This window comes from Calonectris borealis, chromosome 2 (assembly GCF_964195595.1).
Source record: "Calonectris borealis chromosome 2, bCalBor7.hap1.2, whole genome shotgun sequence".
NCBI classification, from domain to species: domain Eukaryota; kingdom Metazoa; phylum Chordata; class Aves; order Procellariiformes; family Procellariidae; genus Calonectris; species Calonectris borealis.
In genome coordinates, this window is record NC_134313.1 from 72,442,160 (window position 1) to 72,459,902 (window position 17,743).

Genomic DNA, 17,743 nt, shown 5'->3' on the forward strand with positions numbered 1-17,743 from the left:
AGAAATGTAGGATGTGGAAGCACCCCCTTGCAGGGGCAGGAGGGGAAGAGGGGCCTGTGTCTTGACTTGGCTTTTTTTTACACAAAGAGCCCTGATGGTTGTCAAGGGGGGAGGAAATAATGTTTCATGCCTCTTTAAAAAGGTTACAATAAAGGAGAATCGGCTCATACCTTCTTTCCGTCGGCTGGAGACTGCTGTTCCAGCGGCTTCCCCGCTGCCCTTCGCACCGGGGAGGCGGGTTTTCCTCAGGCCGAGCGGCTCGGCCCTGCCGGCGGGGGCGGAAGGGGGCGAGGGGCAGCGCTCAGTCCGCCGCTGCGCAGGCGCCAGCCCAGGCCCGGCCGGTCCCGCCCCGCCGCCGAGGCGGCTCCCCCGTGGCTGAGCCGGGCTCCCGCCCCGCCTGCGGCAGCCGATTGGCGCGGCGGAGCCTCTACGGTGAGGGACGCCCCTGCCACCTTGACGCTCGTCCGGGGCGGGCCCGCTCGCTCTCCCCTCCCCACGGCCGGCCCCCGGCGGTGCTCCCCGCCGCCGTCACCATGCACCGCTCACTCCGCGCCTGCCGCCGCCTCGGCTGCTCCGCCGGCCTCCTCGCGCGCCAGCAGCCCCCGCGCACCGCCGCCCGCTGGGGCCCGCCGCTGCGCGCCGCCATGGTGAGCGCCCCGGCGGGGGGAGGGAGGGCGGGGGGAGCGGTGACCTCTAACTGCCACTGCCCGCCGCTGCCGCCGTGGCTCCTCCCCCTGCGCCCGCCGGCGCTCGCGACCCTCTGTCGGCCCCCCCGCCCCTCACCGGCCGCAGAGGGGAGGGGGGGCGGGCACTCGCTGCCTGAGGGAACAGCGGCCAACGGCCGGGCCGGGCCGGGCCGGGCCCGGGGGCTTTGATCCCGTGTGTTCCTCCGTGGGGAGGGCGCCGGCAACGGCACCGGGAAGACGGTTGCCGCCATCCCCGGTCAAGTTTGCGCGGCCGTTTCCCTCTTCCGCCGGGGAGGCTGCGGGGCTTGTCCGCGCCCGGCGCCGTGCGGCCTGCGGCGGAGTGCCGGGGACCGGCTCGGCCCCCGCTCGGCAGCGCTGGCGCACCCGGATTTGCAGCTCCGAGGGGGTCGGATCTGCAGCGCGCAGCGGTCCGGGTGCGCTGCCCAGGGATGAGATTTACGTCGTGAGCGCGGCTGTTAGCTGCCTCAGCATGGCGGGGAGGGGAGGCATCAGGCCAGGTAGCCGGGAAAGGTGTTACTGCAGGCCCTGCTGTACAGAGCTCTGGCATGCAGCGGCTTCTTCCACGGAAATTTCAGGGCCTTTCTTAGAGCTGTTGAGGTACAAATAAGAAAAAGCTGTATCCACAGCAATGGGGATATCTGGAAAATCTTTGGGCTGCCTGAAAACTAGGGAGCTTTCAGCTGAAACTGCCTGGGACCTCTTGCAGGCATCCTCAGTTCTTGCTCAGGTACAGTCAGTTGACTGTCAGGCTGAAACGTGAGTGGGACTTGTTCGTTGTATGTGGCTCAGTGTAGAACTGAAAATGCTGTTCAGATAAGGAACTCTGAATCTCAGTACTAACAACTAGGAAGCTGCATGGAAACCTTAGTCTCAGGTGCATCTCTCTCTAAGTTCACTCCTAAAAATAAGGAGGTAATATGAGACTGTTGGAAGAATTCCAGCAGAAAGTGGGATGTTTAGGATTTGATGCTTTTAATAAAATTCACTAGAACATTCGTTCCCAATTTGTGATATTGATTAAGGTATAGAAAATAGCATAAAAAACCTAAGCTTCCAAATGAGTGAATAAACTGTATGGTGAATGAAACATACCTGTATAAGAAAGTCTGCTCCGACACAGGTTGTGTAACTCATAAACCATTGGCCTATGAGATAGTTCCCTTTTTTATCTTTCTTTTGTGGCATCATCCAAGAAACATTATAGATCATGGTCTTCATTTACTTGCTGAAGATCCAGTATTTAAGAAGAGCTGCAGTCTTACAAGAAACACGTGTTTTGATCTTTGGCTGTCAGAAATATGATCTGTCCTGTAAATATGCATTATTAGTTTGCTTAAGTTTAAATAACAGCAGTAGTTATAGCAAAATGTCCCTCAGTGAATTTGGAACTCAAGCAGCCCTTGAATTCTTACAGGAAAACTTTGTATGTTTGTATTTCTAAAAGGAAAATGTACAAAAAAATATATCAAAGAGTATTTAAATTAGAAAAAAACCCACCACTTTTTGATGTTTGCAGAGATTTTTCAGCAGCAAGAGTTTGTTTTGGAACACCTTGTGTAGACACAATCAAACGTGCATGTTGTCCTACGGTATGACTATTGTGTTGCCTTAACTAAATTGCACAAGATGTTTTAAATGGAATTGTGGTCATAATGTTCTTTCCTTCTTCGACTGAATGTTGTAAAATATTTGGGTTTGGTTTCTAAATAGTAAATTTCAGAATTTGTGACTCAATTGATATTATAAAGGAGAAACAACGCTTAAAAATGGAAACATTCATCTGCTAAAGGAGAGTGGTTGAGCACAAATTTCATTTTCTGCTGGCCTTTAAAGATTGGTTTTGCTGTGCTAAAAATGATGATTCTTTGAATTGAAATACTTATATCCAAAAGTTGCTGCATCCTTAAATCAGAATGTAATTTTCCATGGGAAACATTATTGCAGCAGTTCTGCCATGTGAGTATCTCCAGTGCATTATGGTGCAATCAGTTGCAGCTGATTCGTTCCCTGCAACAAGGCAAAGGTACAGTTATGTTTGCCTAACTGTCAGCTTTGGACTATGGGTTCTTGGGATTTTGGGGGGCAGAGCACACCTTGTCAGGCCTCCAAAAAAAAAAAATTGTTTTGTAAAGGTGAGGAATAGTAGCTCTGAGCTGAGACTTGCTGAAGCTATGATGGAAACTAAGTGGGCACAGGAGTTTGCCTTGGCTTGTGGCAGAGTTGCTCGGTCTCCTCCCGTGGCCCACTGGTGCGGGAATAGAGGGTTGACGCAAGCAATCTGCTGTTGCACCATTTTACAGCAGGTTCCCTAGGGCAGGGAGCGACGGCAGAAACTGCATTAGATATGGGAACTGGGATATAAAGCCACTCAAGAGGGTGAATTCCATTTAAGGAGTGGGAGAAGCATGTTTTTAACATTAAAATTCAGACAGTGCATTCTGCAGGCTGCTACATTAGTCCGAAAGTAGTGATGAAGTTAGTTCAGTTACTTTTAATATGTATGAAAAAAATCACTTTGCTTTTTTTCCTAATGTTACTTTTTACTCTGTTAATCAGCAAATGACATTCAGCTTAAAACAGTTTACCCTGTTAACTTCATGGGAGTTTGTGAATGTGTGTAACGTGGAATTGGCTAGGGAAGTAATTTTTTTTACTAACAGGATTTATTTGTTAAAAGGTACTTGTACGAGGAGATATGATCCTATTTACCTTTGTTTCACCATTGTTGACATTGGAATTAAGTAAGTTTGAGGAATCAGTTGTGCAACTGCTAGCTTTTTTGTCTAAAAGGTTACAGGTAGTTTAACTTTTTTATATTGTCTGAGTATGGATACTTCTGGTGATTGAACCACAGTATCAAGAGCTGGGCTTGGAAATAGAATTGGTTCTGCTTATCCAGCTCAAGGAAAAGCGTGACATTCTCTGCTTACACGAGGGGTCCAGATAGCAGAAGCAGGGATTTCAGAGACCATGCATCAATGATATCTACTGTTGGAATCTTAGTATGTGCATACGTACAGTAACAAGCATCCCCATTAAACACTTTTGGTAGTAAGATACTAAATAAGTGCTGACTATATTCTGTTTCTTGTTAGCATGTAAATGAATGCTAAGTGATTAAAATAGGATAAAGAGGATTAAAGAACATAGGAATGGCATACTGGTCCACACTAAGCTTTGTATTCTTCTGGGGTCAGTGTCTGGGAGAGCATCAGCCAAAAGACAAGGTGTGGGGAGTGGGACAGCAAGAGCTAATCCTTGCTGTTTGTGGGCTGGGCTGCAGTTTCTGTTTGGTCACATGCACCACCTACTCTGCGAAAGTGCCCTTAGTGAGCGGGACTGGTGTCTCTGGTACGCGACTGCTGGAGTACCTAATGGCAGAGTGTCTCCACCTGGCTGGGAACGCCACTTGGGACAGTAAAAAGGCCCTGCAGCTTGCCATCCATGGTGATGCAGACCTGGACAGGCTGCTGCAGAAAGCCAGTGTTGCTGGAGAGGGTGTTCTGCCCAATACCCAGCTGTGCTCCTGTCCAAGAAGACTGAGACCCACCAAGCAAGGAGACAGTAAAACGGACCAAGAAAAGAGAGGAACAGTCTGAATTCAGAAGTGGACACCTCGGGAAGAGTAAGAACTGTGCAAACATATATGACGCTTTCCTGTTACTCTGGCCTAGACTCCTTGTTTTCACATCAGGGGATTTCCTGAGTCTGTGGTTTGTCTGTGTAGTAACCCAGTTTAGATCTTGCTTCTGAGTGCTTATCTCGCTTTCCCTGAACTTGTGTGGGCTTCTTGCATCCGTAGCATCAGCTGGCAAGGAGTTTCGTCAGTCTGCTACTTGTGTGAAGAGCTGCTTCCTTTTGCTGGCTTTGAACCTGACTCCCACTAGCCCAATGTTATGGCTCCTGTTTCTTGTATTGGAAGAGACAGCAGCTAACACCTATTGTCCGGCTACTGATGCATTTATTGACCTCAGTTTTCCTTCAAACCCCAAGTTGTCTCTTTTCTGAATGAAAAGGTTAGCTGCCTTAAGAAAGCTGTTCCCTTCCTTAGGCCTTACTGCCTTTCTTTGAACTGTTTCCAATAATATGCCTTTTGGGATGAAAGAACCAAATCTGCACAAAGACTTCAAAGTGCAGATGAACCATCACGGCACAGCGATGTTTCTTGTATCCTCTGCTTTTCTTAACAGTTCCTAACATTTGATTTTCTTTCACTGCGCTGCAACGCTGACTTGATGCTCTGATTGATGCACTGACGTGATGCTCATTGCAGGGGGTTGGACTAGATGACCTTTAAAGGTCCCTTCCAACCCAAACTACTCTATGATTCTATGATAGAGCTATCCCAAGGACTCACCCCTGAGAGTCATGGATAGGTCAGAGCCTGGCATTGTATAGGTATATACTCTGCCTATGGAGCTGGGATTGTTTTATTCCGTCTATGATTAAGAATTAAAAACGACTTCTTCCCCTTCCCGAAGACTCTGCAAGAAGGTAATCTCCTCTTCTGGGGAAGGATGAACACCTTTCTCAAAGAAAATTGGGACTTTGCTGACCAAAGAGTGGGAAGAGGAAGAGTGAACTGCTCTTGCTTCCTGTCCAGTCCCATAATCTTTGTAGAGCTGCGTGTGAATGTGATCACATCATCACAAATGAATGGGTTGTTTCACAAAAAGTAAAAATTTACTTTTAGTTGGTGTAGGTCAGCTAAAATTAATTTACCTCTGGCTGTGTTAGATAATAATGCATGCTAGGTGTTTACGTGATACAGAAATATTGCCTTACATAAATATTGCACAAACTATAACTAGATGCAGTTTATTCCTGTTGCACAGCTAGGGCAACTGTATTCCTGGTTTATTAGACTTAAGAAGATAATCAATTGTCAGTAACTTGGTACTGAATTAGTCAGTTGCTCCCTTCCAGTATTTTTCTTCTGTCCCATGTACAGCGTGGATTTCAATAGTGATTGTGTAACGTGTATGTTGCCTAGGCGGATGCCACCTGAATTCTTACCATACTAGTTCTTCAGTTTGGTTTTAAAAAACACCAATTCTGTAAATTGTAAGATAAGTTACTAATTCTTTGAAAAGAAGAAACTGAGTCTTTCGTCAGGATGACGTGTTTCGTACAGTGGGCAGCCGAGGTCTTCAGTCTTGCAGTGCTGCCTGTCACCAGTGGGTCTGGTAGGCTACATAATGTTAGTAGTTGTGACTTTTAGTGAGACAGGAGCTCAAACCAGAAAAATGTCTCATTTTTCTGATTACATCTTCAAAGTTACCTATGACTAGCTGTGTGTCTTTGTTTTGGGTTTTTCCCCCTTCTTGCACATTTTTTCTTAACTGTGTCTGCTTTCAAAAGGGTTGTGTCGTATACCAGTGTTTGAAATACATTTTTTTCCTTTTCCATAGTCCACTCAAGAGGCTTTTAGGATAGAATATGATACATTTGGTGAACTGAAGGTCCCAAGTGACAGATACTATGGTGCCCAGACCGTAAGATCTACAATGAACTTCAAGATTGGAGGTGTTTCAGAAAGAATGCCAGTAAGTCATTTAAAGCTGTGTTCATTTTTTTCTCTTTAAATATGTTTTGGATGTGAGAGTGAATACCTTCTTTTTAGACTTTTGCTGGGAATATGAGCAACTTTGAGTTCTAAAGTTAGAAATTCCATGGTAAGATACTGTTCTGTGGTAGAAATATTTTTTGTTGCATTTGAATAAATTGAATGTTGCTTTTGAATAATTATTTTATTGTGTTGCTTATTTTTTTTTAATAACCAGGATGAATAGAAATCTATCTTTCATTTTTCTGAACATGAAAGACTGAATGGAAGAATTTGTTTGCGATAGCGTTATGCAGTTTGTTATTGAAGATGTTCAGTGTAGCATGAGTTGATACAAAGTTACTTTTTCACGTGAAGCTGTGCATAGAGCATTAGTGTGCACGCACTTTGTCATGGACTGGTTTTGCATATACTGAAACATATGTCAGTTTGCCCTTAAGAAGGCTATTTTAGAAATAGAGCGAGTTCTCCTTTTCTGTTCATTTTATTGTATGTAATCTTTTTCAATACACAAAGCATACCTGGACTTACAGAGAAAGAATGAGCTGTGTTCTGCTTTCCGGACTGCTTGGATAAATATTACTGTTAATGGGAGCACAGGTCATGTGACCTGATTGCTCTTCGGTTTGGTTGATGGGCTACTCCTGGATTTAAGTTCAGAAGTTTGGTTTAGAACTAGACCTGCACTATAGGTTCCTAAAATGTCCTTTGAGGGGAAAAAAATTACATATTTAAACTTACTCTTGTGTCTCAGGTTCAAGTTATAAGGGCTTTTGGCATCTTGAAGAGAGCAGCTGCTGAAGTAAATCAAGATTACGGTCTCGACCCAAAGATTGCTAATGCTATCGTAAAGGCGGCAAATGAGGTAGGAACAAACTGTTCAAAATACTAGAACCGTCATTGTATTTTTGTTAGTAAATTTTGTTTTCAGATTGAGAAATCATTTACTTAATATAATGTTTTACTATTTTACCTTTTACATTTATGGAAGTGACAAAATGTTCAAATACATTTTGATACTTAAGTTATAAAAACAATGTGATTTTCCCCCTCTATTAAGACTACTCATTACTTGCATAGCGTTGACTCTTACCACATGAACGGTATAAAAAAACCTAGGAGGAGAATGGAATCTCGGTTCATTCAGCTAACGTGAAGTCTGACATGCCAAGCAAAGCTGTTTCATTTTGGAAGTCTCCAATCTGTTAAGCAATTGCATCTTGGTAATGTGAAGACTATCTGCAATCTGAATAGTTTCTCTGTTACTAATCTATTTCCTCTTCAGACTTAAGTTTACTAGTAAATCTGTGCTTTTTAAGTATCACTTTTATAGCTAAAGAGGACATGATGTGACACAGAGAGGCATCTCCTCTTTCTCAGGATAAATGCCACCCAAGTGAACAGAGTTTTGAATGACCATTATTTGAGGTATGGTAATATCAGGTGTGTTGCTTTGTGTAAATCAACAGATTATTTACCTAGAAGCATTGTTTTACAGAGCTTTCTTGTTCTGACTAGCTTCAAAACATTTCAGTACTTGCAGAAGCCTTATTCTCTTTCTACCAGCTGTAGCACCATAAGTCCCAAGACCCAAGAGCTTTGGAGAACTCCAGAGTATGTCCAGTCTCTGCTTGTGGTTTCTAGGGTTCTCCTAGTTAAAGGTGGATCAGAAGTTTTGGTGGCTAAAGGCTACTTAGTTTAGATTCATGGGTTCTGAAAGTTGTTTGGGGCTTTTTTGTTGTGTTTTAAAAACACTCCTGCAGTAATAGCCTTTCCCTTACCTCCAAAATAATTTTCTAATATAACTGAAAAAGAAAGAGAGACAGCAAGGAATCAAGTTACTCTTGGAGGCGGGAACTTTGTCCCTGTATAAGATGGGAAATACATAAGATCTTTCCCTGAAAAGCATAATTCTAGGAGGACTGGTGTATCTGGAGATAGTTATCTAGCCTCAGAGTTATGACAACAGATCCTTTGCTTTGCATTCTCAATTTTTCTGAGGCTAGTATGCGTGGTGGTGATACTTCTGAGCATGGGTTTTGATACTATCACAAACACACGTTTAGTATAATCTCTAAGTGCATGTAAGGTTCAACAGGCTCCAAAAAATGTAGATCAAACAGGAGAGTATTTGTACCTGTTGTTCTGTTTTGATTTGAGATAGTAGTTGTCATAGCCTACCTACAGAAGATGTAAGTTGGTATAGTCATTTTTGGCTGATCAGGACCTTGTTCCCATGGATAATCAGCAAGTCAGTACGTATGAATCTTTTTATGTCCATGTGATTCTCTTACTTGTTTATATGTGTAACATATTCAGTTACAGTTCAGGTACAGTAAAGACAGTCACGAGTCTTTTTTAGGCACCTCTCAATTTAAAGCCATGTAGGTCCAGGGCGGTATTAGCGAAAGCTTGCCTTACAGGAAGAAGGTGTTTGATACCAGCAACCATCTGCTGGCTCATTGTGTTGATGCAAAATCTAATGTCCACAGGTATAAGAGGTCTGGAACTTCCCTGTATGAAATCTATTTCTGGAGAAATTTCAGAGTCCAATCTTGCAGATATCATGTACTGCACGTGCATGACAGATGACCTTTGGCAAAAACACTTCTTCTGGGGGACTCTTTGCCATAAGGAGTGGACTTCTGAATGTCTCTAATTCAGATTGTTGTATAGTTGTGATCAGTGTTCATGATGAAACTGTGCAGCTGTTGAGCTTAATTTCCTAGAAGAAAGCAGTGCACCCATGCTGATGAGGAGTTTGTAAACAGGTAAGTGCTGTCCAAAAACTGCTGTTTCTGACACCCAAAGGATGGTCATGGCCCAAGGAGGCACACAACACTGAATCAGTACCCTGAAGCACCTTACGTGCTCTGATTGAGAAACTACTAAAGATATTTTCCTTCCCTGGGAGATCTTACTAAGCTGAGCAAATAACTGTGGAAGGGAGAACCAGCACATACTACCTCTAATCCTACCCAGGAAGATTAGAATCCGAATTGCTTTAAAATTTGGGAAGGGGGGGATGTTTTTGGACTTACAAAATCATCTGCATTGTTTGGGAAACAGAAGATATAACCCAAAGTACCTTTTAAAAATCTTTTCTTTCTATGACTGTAGAACATGAAATCAAATTATATATTTCTCTGTGTTTAAGAATTTAGCATCTTCAAAAAGCATAGCAAAAGTTTTTGCCCTTTTAATATCTGGTATTACATCAAACTCTCTTAATTATTCTGGCATAAATTCACAATTGTTATATGTAAATTTACAAATATGATGGAGAACATTATTTGAATTATAGCTATAAAATTCTCAAGTTTATGCCTTTTTTTTTTTTTGTTCCAGTAGAACAACTTTTCTCTCTCTTTTTCCATTATAGGTAGCTGAAGGAAAATTAAATGATCACTTCCCATTGGTGGTGTGGCAGACTGGGTCTGGAACTCAAACCAATATGAATGTCAATGAAGTCATCAGCAACAGAGCTATTGAGATAATGGGGGGCAAACTGGGGAGCAAAAACCCAGTACATCCGAATGATCATGTTAACAAAAGCCAGGTCATTACACTTGTATTGTACTTCTTCTAATGTCAAAAGTATGCTTTTTAATTGTGAATCTTGAATTCTCTTATAGCCACTGTTTAGATTTAAAAAAAAAAAAAAGTTTTGTGTACAGCTTGGGCAGCAATTTTCCAGGTTTTTCAGTTTAAATGAACTTTAAAATGTTGGTCAGTGACAGCATGAGTTAAAAATTTTGAACTCATTCATGACAGATGAATTCACACATGATGTAGTGGGCAGACGTGGCCTGGTGACAACCACTGCTACTGAGACAGTTTTAAAGAAGTTAAATATAGATCCAGTTTCTAAAGGTTGGATACTTACAACTGTTATCTCCATAATGCATTACATAAAGCATGTAGAAAAAATAATAAAATGGCTAAAGTCCTGTAATGGGTAATTTTTCCCCAAGGATCGTGGTAGACCTTTTATTATACTTCACTCTTAATATTTCCTTCAGATTAACTGAAGTTTAAGCCACTGACTTGGTTATATCCCTTGCTGATCTTTTGTGTTTACTCACTATCCTGGGAACTACGGATTTAACAGTATCAAAGCAACACACAGGTGTTTTAAAGTCACCTACAATTCCTTTAAAATCATCCATCCATTTGTTACCTGTCTCTCATAACTACTATAGTAATTCTTTTTTTTGGTCCCAGTGTTGTTGTGAACAATCTACTCAAGTTAACTTTCTGTGGGTATAGTTATAAAAAATTGATTTTATCAATAAGGTGCTGGACTGGAATTTGGAAGATTTGATTATTCCTGCAGATTGACTTGTGGAACATTCCTAAGTTGCTTACTCTTAGTTTAGTTTCTTCTTGTTTATAAAATAAAGAGAATAAAGCCACACTTGTACCTCTTACAGCAACAATGGTGAGAAAAGCTTGTAAATAAATTTCTTGAACTTCCTTCACAGAGTTCAAATGACACTTTCCCAACGGCAATGCATATTGCTGCTGCCCAGGAGGTTAATGAGGTGTTGTTACCTGGACTAAAGAAGCTACAGAATGCACTTGAAGCAAAATCCAAAGAATTTTCCCAAATCATAAAAATAGGGCGCACTCATACACAAGATGCTGTTCCACTTACGCTTGGACAGGTAAAAAAAAAACAAATTATGCATTTGTTTGGAAAATTCTTGTAAATATATTGGAGGAAACTGAGGCAAACTTGAGGACACCTAAATTAAGTTGATAGTTTAAGAGAAATTATAGGAAAGTGGCTGAATCTCAGTCAGAGTATTTCCATCTTTATTGGAGTTTGCTGGATGCTGTACTCTAATAACTGCATCATCAATTTTCTTAATTTTTTTCCATGTGTGTTTTATTTCTAACACTAGTAAGATATAAATGATTTTTAAAAGATGTTCCATTACCAAGTAACACAACGTGATATTTCTGTTACGCTGACATTGGAAGGAAGAAGGTAGTTAGTCTGTAATCTGTAAGCTTATATAAATGAGGTTTTACCAACACACAAAACCACTAAGTATTTTGAACGAAAATCTTTTATATATGATCATATATATATGATAGCAAATCTTTGTTATCATATTGTCAAGATGGCTTATATTACATTAATTTGGTAATGAATTAGCTTAAACTGAATTGATAAAAATCCATGTAAAATTTGTGGATTTTTTCCAAGAATGCACAGGTGGGGTTTTTACTAACTAAAATTAAGTGAACAAAGCCCAAGATCTGTTTCTCTAATTGTACCTTGAGCACATTAGTTTAATCTGAGAGCTGATTTACCTTGGATTCGGATCCTGCTAAGTACACAACTGAGGTAAAAGGCAAGAGAAAGATGTGTTGTGTTTACATTTTTATATATGTAGGTTGTTTTTATGTGTAATTGTTTGTAGCGTGAAAGCAGTCTTTTAATATATGTAAACTTTCCCTCTTAATGAAGACATGCTAAGATTTAGCATTTGCGTAAAGTTCAGTGCCTTCAGGTTTTTAAAGAAATTAGTCCAGTCAAAAATCTAAATAATTCTAGGTGCTTATTCTTGGTTGTTGTCTTTGTTCCTTTATTTTGTCCTCCTTTCTTTCAAAGGAATTTAGTGGCTATGTGCAACAAATTAAATACGGTGTGGCTAGGATTGAGTCAACCATGCCAAGAGTGTATCAGCTGGCAGCTGGCGGGACTGCAGTTGGTACAGGATTAAACACAAGAATTGGCTTTGCTGAGAAAGTTGCTGCTAAAGTGGCTGAACTGACGGGTGAGGAATGATATTTCGGAGTTATCAGTAAAGCAGTATATGTAACATACCGTCAAATTCAAACTAAATTTTTCAGTTTCTTACTTCTCATCAGCTCAAATTGTATTTATATTTTAACATGAAACTTTCTGTTAATGCCGCATGTTATATGCCTTATACTTGGGATTTTTCATGCAATGTATTTTTATAATTATACTCAGTGCATTGAAAGTGACTGAAATTACCATGTTCTTCTGAGCAAGGCTTATTGGAGATGGATACAGTTTCAGGCTTCTATTATTAGCCCAGCTATAATGCTTCTGTCTTGATCTTTGCTCCTCTGGCTCTCTTAATCTATAGTGACTTGGCACAAAAGAAGGGGAAGAAACCCTCCCAAAGCCACTATGTTTTTTTCATGTGAAAGAGTAAAAGTTAGCTATCTGATTTTTTTGATGCTGTCTTTACAGATCTTAAAACTTAATTTACAGAACCATTGAGTTTTTTGATCCATAAACCAGGTGTTCTGTGTCACAGTATCAGTTTTTAAAATGCCCCGAAAATGTATGTCTGTGATTTAAATTCGCTGTAAAATCTGAAACTGCTTAAGAACAATATTTTTGTTTTAATGGATCTATTATTCACTGTCTTGTAGAGGGTCAAGACTCTTGTATCCTGAGAGGGAAGAAGTAACTTGTCATAAGCAACAGCTGCTGAGAAGCAGTACAGGCCTTGTTTTGGGACTTGAAGGAGCCATTGGTGGTGTTAGGAAGCTCTCCCATCTTAACATTTGTTAGGTGTACCATAAAGGCAGGTTGTACGAGTTTAAAACAAGTATTGTTTAAACAGACTATTGAAATTCCACGTTCTTACGGGAAATTTATTGACAAAGGCAATAGGGAAAGTTTGGAATGATCTGTGCAACTGAGAAGGCAGCTATGCAATTCAGAAGCCTGTGGGAAATTGGGTGGGATTTGGTGTTTGGCAGGAACTGCAGAACACTAGAAATTATGGGGTTATGCTGCTCTTGTTTGAACTGGCAATGCAAGCTCAGACCAGTAGTTTTGTGGGGCAGAAGTCCAGCCCACTGTCAGTCCTTAGTGATGTCTATTACCACTAATAAAATTCTGCTGAGACTTTTCTTCCAGGGCAAAGCCCTGAAGAAATGTTTTTCATTACGGAACCTCGCGTTAAATTTCAGGCATTTAATTAATGTAAACAGAGCTGTTGCTTCCATTGCTCCTGTGCTCTTGCTGTTGGCAGCAGTTTCAGGCATCCTCCTAAGTCTGAATCAGCTTTCACATGTTCTCTCTGGTTTGTTGTTCCCTTCCAGTGCTGATACTTGGATGCATCTTTTTTCTTTAAGCAGCTAATTCCATTGTGATTACTTTTTGTTTATCCTAATGTCTTGCACTGTGCTGCAAAAACCTCAATTTTCATAAATGGGAGAAAGCATCCCGGCAACTGACAATCTAAAGAATCTAACTTGATTTAATGGAAGAAATACTTACATTTGGGCTAACTTGTAAGGGATTCTTGACATTCACGAAGTACTGTGTTGCAAAGCAATGCTTAGTATGCAACACAGTTTGAAAGCTTGAAATTTGTACCTTTGTTGTGAGTAGATGGGCCAATTTCATATTCTTTCATATTTTAGTGACTTCTGTTGTGTCTTTTGTATTGAATTTAGTCTGTTTAAGAAATATGTTTGTGAGGTAAGGTCTAGAGAAGAGAGATGATCTTACAGTGTTATTAATTTTTTTTTTATTTATTAAGCTAATTATGTGTTTGATTATCTGGTTTATGTCTGCAAGGAAGTGCCTCACTGGTTTAATATTTCCTGCCCTCCCTGTAGGTTTGCCTTTTGTCACTGCTCCAAATAAGTTTGAAGCTCTTGCGGCTCATGATGCTCTAGTTGAACTCAGTGGAGCTATGAACACAGTGGCATGTAGTCTGATGAAAATAGCTAATGATATTCGTTTCCTGGGTTCTGGACCACGCTCTGGACTAGGAGAACTCATCCTGCCTGAAAATGAACCAGGAAGCAGCATCATGCCAGGTACAGAGAAAACATACTGAGAAAAATTGCCCGTTTCTTTTGTTTTGGACCATTAACTCTTAACAGATACTTACCAAACAAATGTCAGTAAGTCCATGATTCAACACTTCTGTCAGTTTTTATCTTCTGCCATATTTTACCAAAATTTGTGTTCCTAAAAATACTTGCTCGCACAGCTGTTTGTTGCGAAGTATTTGGTGGAGAGTAGTATCTGTAGACATATAATATGACTTTATTAATACAAGTATACTTCTCAAAACCTTCTTTTAGAATTGCAAGATCTCTACAATTTTTGTGTAAAGACTTTTCTGAAACAAGCTTCTATGAATTGTAGCAATATCATGATGTAAATTGACATCTTTACTTCTTAGCATAGATAGTATAGAACATAGATTAGCGTTATGTACTCACATGTTCTCTTCTGCAATGATCCTAGTGTATGGGAGAATAAGAAAGGAAGGAATAATATTAGTAATCATTCCGTGCCTCCCTCCTAAAAAAGTATGTGTATGTGAATATTGAACATCCAAAACTATTCTAAGCATATTCTTCCTGTGTGATAAATTATAAAAGAAACAGGTCGTGAGCATATCTGGCTTTCAAAAAAGCAGATAATGAATGTTCTTATTAGGATTATTTCTAAAAATGAAAGCAACCATAAAACTTTCTTGTTAGGAGGTCACTCTAATTTGGTTGGTTGGTTTTTTCTCCTGACAAAGTAAACAGAGTGAATTAATTTTATTACAAAGTAATTCTAACAAATTAGTAATACTTTTCTTAAGTTGACTGAGATTTGGTAATGATTTACCAGAAATGCCTACTTACACGAATAAAGACAGGTTATAATCTCTTTACTATTAAGAACTGTAGTAATTAACAGCTGCTTAGCTCATGCACATTTTATCCAGCTTTCAAAGTCTTGGTAGATTGCTAAATTTAGGATTTAAATTGCTAGAATTTAAAAATCCTAGCTGAATTACTGGAATAGTACAGTGAATTTAATATAATTTATGGAAATTATTTCTTTTCTGTGGTGCACAGATACAGATGAGTAAGACATGTTACCTCTTGTGAAACATCTTCTGTTGAGTGTAATTTGGTAAATGAGGGAAGTGCTGATGTTTTTTTTCCCTTCTTTGGTAAGTCTCCCTTTTTCTCTCCCTTCCACAACCAGGAAAAGTGAACCCTACCCAGTGTGAAGCTGTAACCATGGTCGCAGCCCAAGTTATGGGAAACCATGTTGCTGTTACTGTAGGAGGTAGCAATGGACACTTTGAACTGAATGTTTTTAAGCCTATGATGGTAAGTTCATAAAGTTTTAAATATCTAGGACTTTTAAAATCATCATTTGTGCAATCAGGTAACTCAGGGAAAAAAACCTCAGTGAATAATTGGTCAATACAAGCACCAGAGAAGCTGATAAAAATGTGAGAACTAATTTTATTCTTTTGTATGGCAAGTTCTTGTTATTTTGACAGGGAACTGGCAATGTTTTTTACATGAAACTATCTCATGCAGATAAGCTTTTATCCTAAAAATGTATGCTTATCATCAGCCTAAGGAAGCAGGGAGAGGGGAACACAGAGACAAAATTTTGTCCAAAGCTGAACAGAATTTGGTATTTTAGCTAAAAATGAGGATTTTTTTTCTTTAGCAGCTATCTGTTACTAATTTCTGTTACTGTTGAATACTAAAGGATTACATGCTTTTGGCAAGTGAGTCATGTGAAATTGTAAATGATTAGTTTTAGACTCCAGTATTTAAAATAATGTCTGCCTTCTACAGTGTAAGCAGGATACACCAAGATACATACTGTGTGTAAGATGTTGAATGAATAGTACAGCTGTTAGTGTAGTGATGATAGTTTAAAAAGAATGAAAGTGACCTATGGAAAAGATCTTAATATTAAATAGAAATAAAAAGGAAGTTTTTGAGATTTTGTCATCTTGTTAGAAATAAGAGGCACAAAGGAAGCAGCATGTCATGTGTTATTTTTCTATACAGCCTATACTGACTGATACTGCTTTTTTTATTATGCTAGTAAGAAATGACTGGAAAAAAATGGAAATCGTATAATAAAACCAGTATTTGTCTCTTCCTTAGTGTGTCTATTTAGGGTACTGTTTTTTTCCCCTCCACCGGAACAAACTTCTAAGCGTACAGCACCTGCTTTTGACCAAAAAAAAAAAAAAATCCCATTAAACAGCCAAGAGATGTACTTAGCAGAAGATAAATTTTGATAGAAACAGACACGTCTCCAAAAAAAAGAATGGCATGTTACGGATTGTCAAAGTAGGGGACTAATACCAGACATTATTGTACTTCATCTTTTTAGATGTCTTCTCTTGATTGGTACCTGAGGGGGAAAATGACAATGAATCAAATGCCTTCATGTATTTTTTACTTGGTTATTTGTGAACTGTTATAACAAAATGATTATACATCCTGTTGTCGTCTTAATGCAAGAGTTCTTCTGCTGTTGAATGCTTCTCACAAATTCCTTTAAATAGGGGTGGCTGAGCTTACCCTGCCACGGGAGGAGGGTGTGTTATTTACTGTACTCCTCTTCTACAAACAGCCCGTTAAAGAAGTGGGTGATGCGGGGGTGAGGGGGGCACTGGGCATGAACAAATGTGGCAAACTGTGCAATTATTAATGTCTGAATGTAATAGTTGGTATTTCTTTCTTTTTTTGTTAGATTAAAAATGTTTTAAACTCTGCAAGACTTCTAGGAGATGTTTGTGTTTCTTTCACCGACAACTGTGTAGCTGGAATCCAAGCCAATACAGACAGGATCAACAAACTAATGAGTGAATCGCTGATGTTGGTAACAGCACTTAATCCGCATATAGGTAGGTTTAAGAAACTTCTCAAAACATTACACTGAAATATTTTGTGGTAACATTATTTTGCACACATTATTTGTATTGTCACAATGTTTAGGAGACCAAGTCATGGCTCAGGCCAAAAGTTAATTTACCTTGATGTCACCAACTGGTATTACTGGTGAAAAAGATGCGTCCTCCTTGCAGCGGCCATACCAGTGCATTATAAAAATAATTTTGATTTGAGTCAAAAAAAAGGAGATTGGGAGAATATGTGTGCCTGTTGTCCTGATTTGACCGCTAATAACAAAAAGTGAAAGATTGCGAGATTTTTTTTAAAGGAGGAAGTCACGTAAAACTTCGATCTAAATGCATTAGGACCAGAATAACAGAACGTACCGTCGCCCTAAGTAAGGAGTTGGCGTAAAGGTTTGGCGCGCGTTTACTGCAAATCGAGTTAGGCGGCGGCAGCGGTACCTAGCGCATCCGCTCCCGCGGGGCCAGCTGTCCTACTCTGCTCTCCCACGGCTTCGGGGCCGCGCGTGGCTGACGCCGTCCCTGTGCTTGGTTCCAGGCTACGACAAAGCAGCCAAGATTGCCAAGACGGCGCACAAAGAAGGGACGACGTTAAAAGAAGCTGCCGTGAAGCTGGGATTCCTCACCTCCGACCAGTTCGATCAGTGGGTGAAGCCTAAAGACATGTTGGGTCCTCAGTAACTTAAAAAACCCCAGAGTGTTCTTAACGTAAAAAATAAATACAATACACCAAACAGCAGATGCTTTTGTTTCGCCTCTCGCGCCCGGCTCCCTGGGGCCCGACA

General features: G+C 40.3%; 1 protein-coding gene and 1 long non-coding RNA gene across 3 annotated transcripts; one reads left to right on the forward strand and one right to left on the reverse strand.

Moving 5' to 3' along the window:
* The first annotated feature begins 445 nt into the window (after positions 1-445).
* On the forward strand, positions 446-17,692 carry FH (fumarate hydratase). 2 transcript variants are annotated; one of them, XM_075142338.1, is made up of 10 exons: positions 446-647; positions 6,119-6,253; positions 7,028-7,138; positions 9,656-9,832; positions 10,758-10,940; positions 11,897-12,062; positions 13,894-14,097; positions 15,272-15,399; positions 16,796-16,949; positions 17,497-17,692. In XM_075142338.1, exons 1-10 carry the CDS (start codon positions 534-536, stop codon positions 17,637-17,639), a joined length of 1,515 nt encoding a protein of 504 aa, XP_074998439.1. In that variant the 5' UTR covers positions 446-533; the 3' UTR covers positions 17,640-17,692. The 2 variants fall into 2 exon arrangements, with proteins under 2 accessions (XP_074998439.1, XP_074998440.1); XM_075142339.1 differs by lacking the exon at positions 446-647 and adding an exon at positions 1,068-4,332.
* LOC142078966 (uncharacterized) lies at positions 13,977-17,498 on the reverse strand. Its single transcript, XR_012672427.1, has 3 exons — positions 17,322-17,498; positions 14,172-14,308; positions 13,977-14,064 (listed from the first exon to the last, which is right to left on the reverse strand). It is a non-coding gene; the product is annotated as an uncharacterized LOC142078966 (long non-coding RNA).
* Positions 17,693-17,743: the final 51 nt, after the last annotated feature.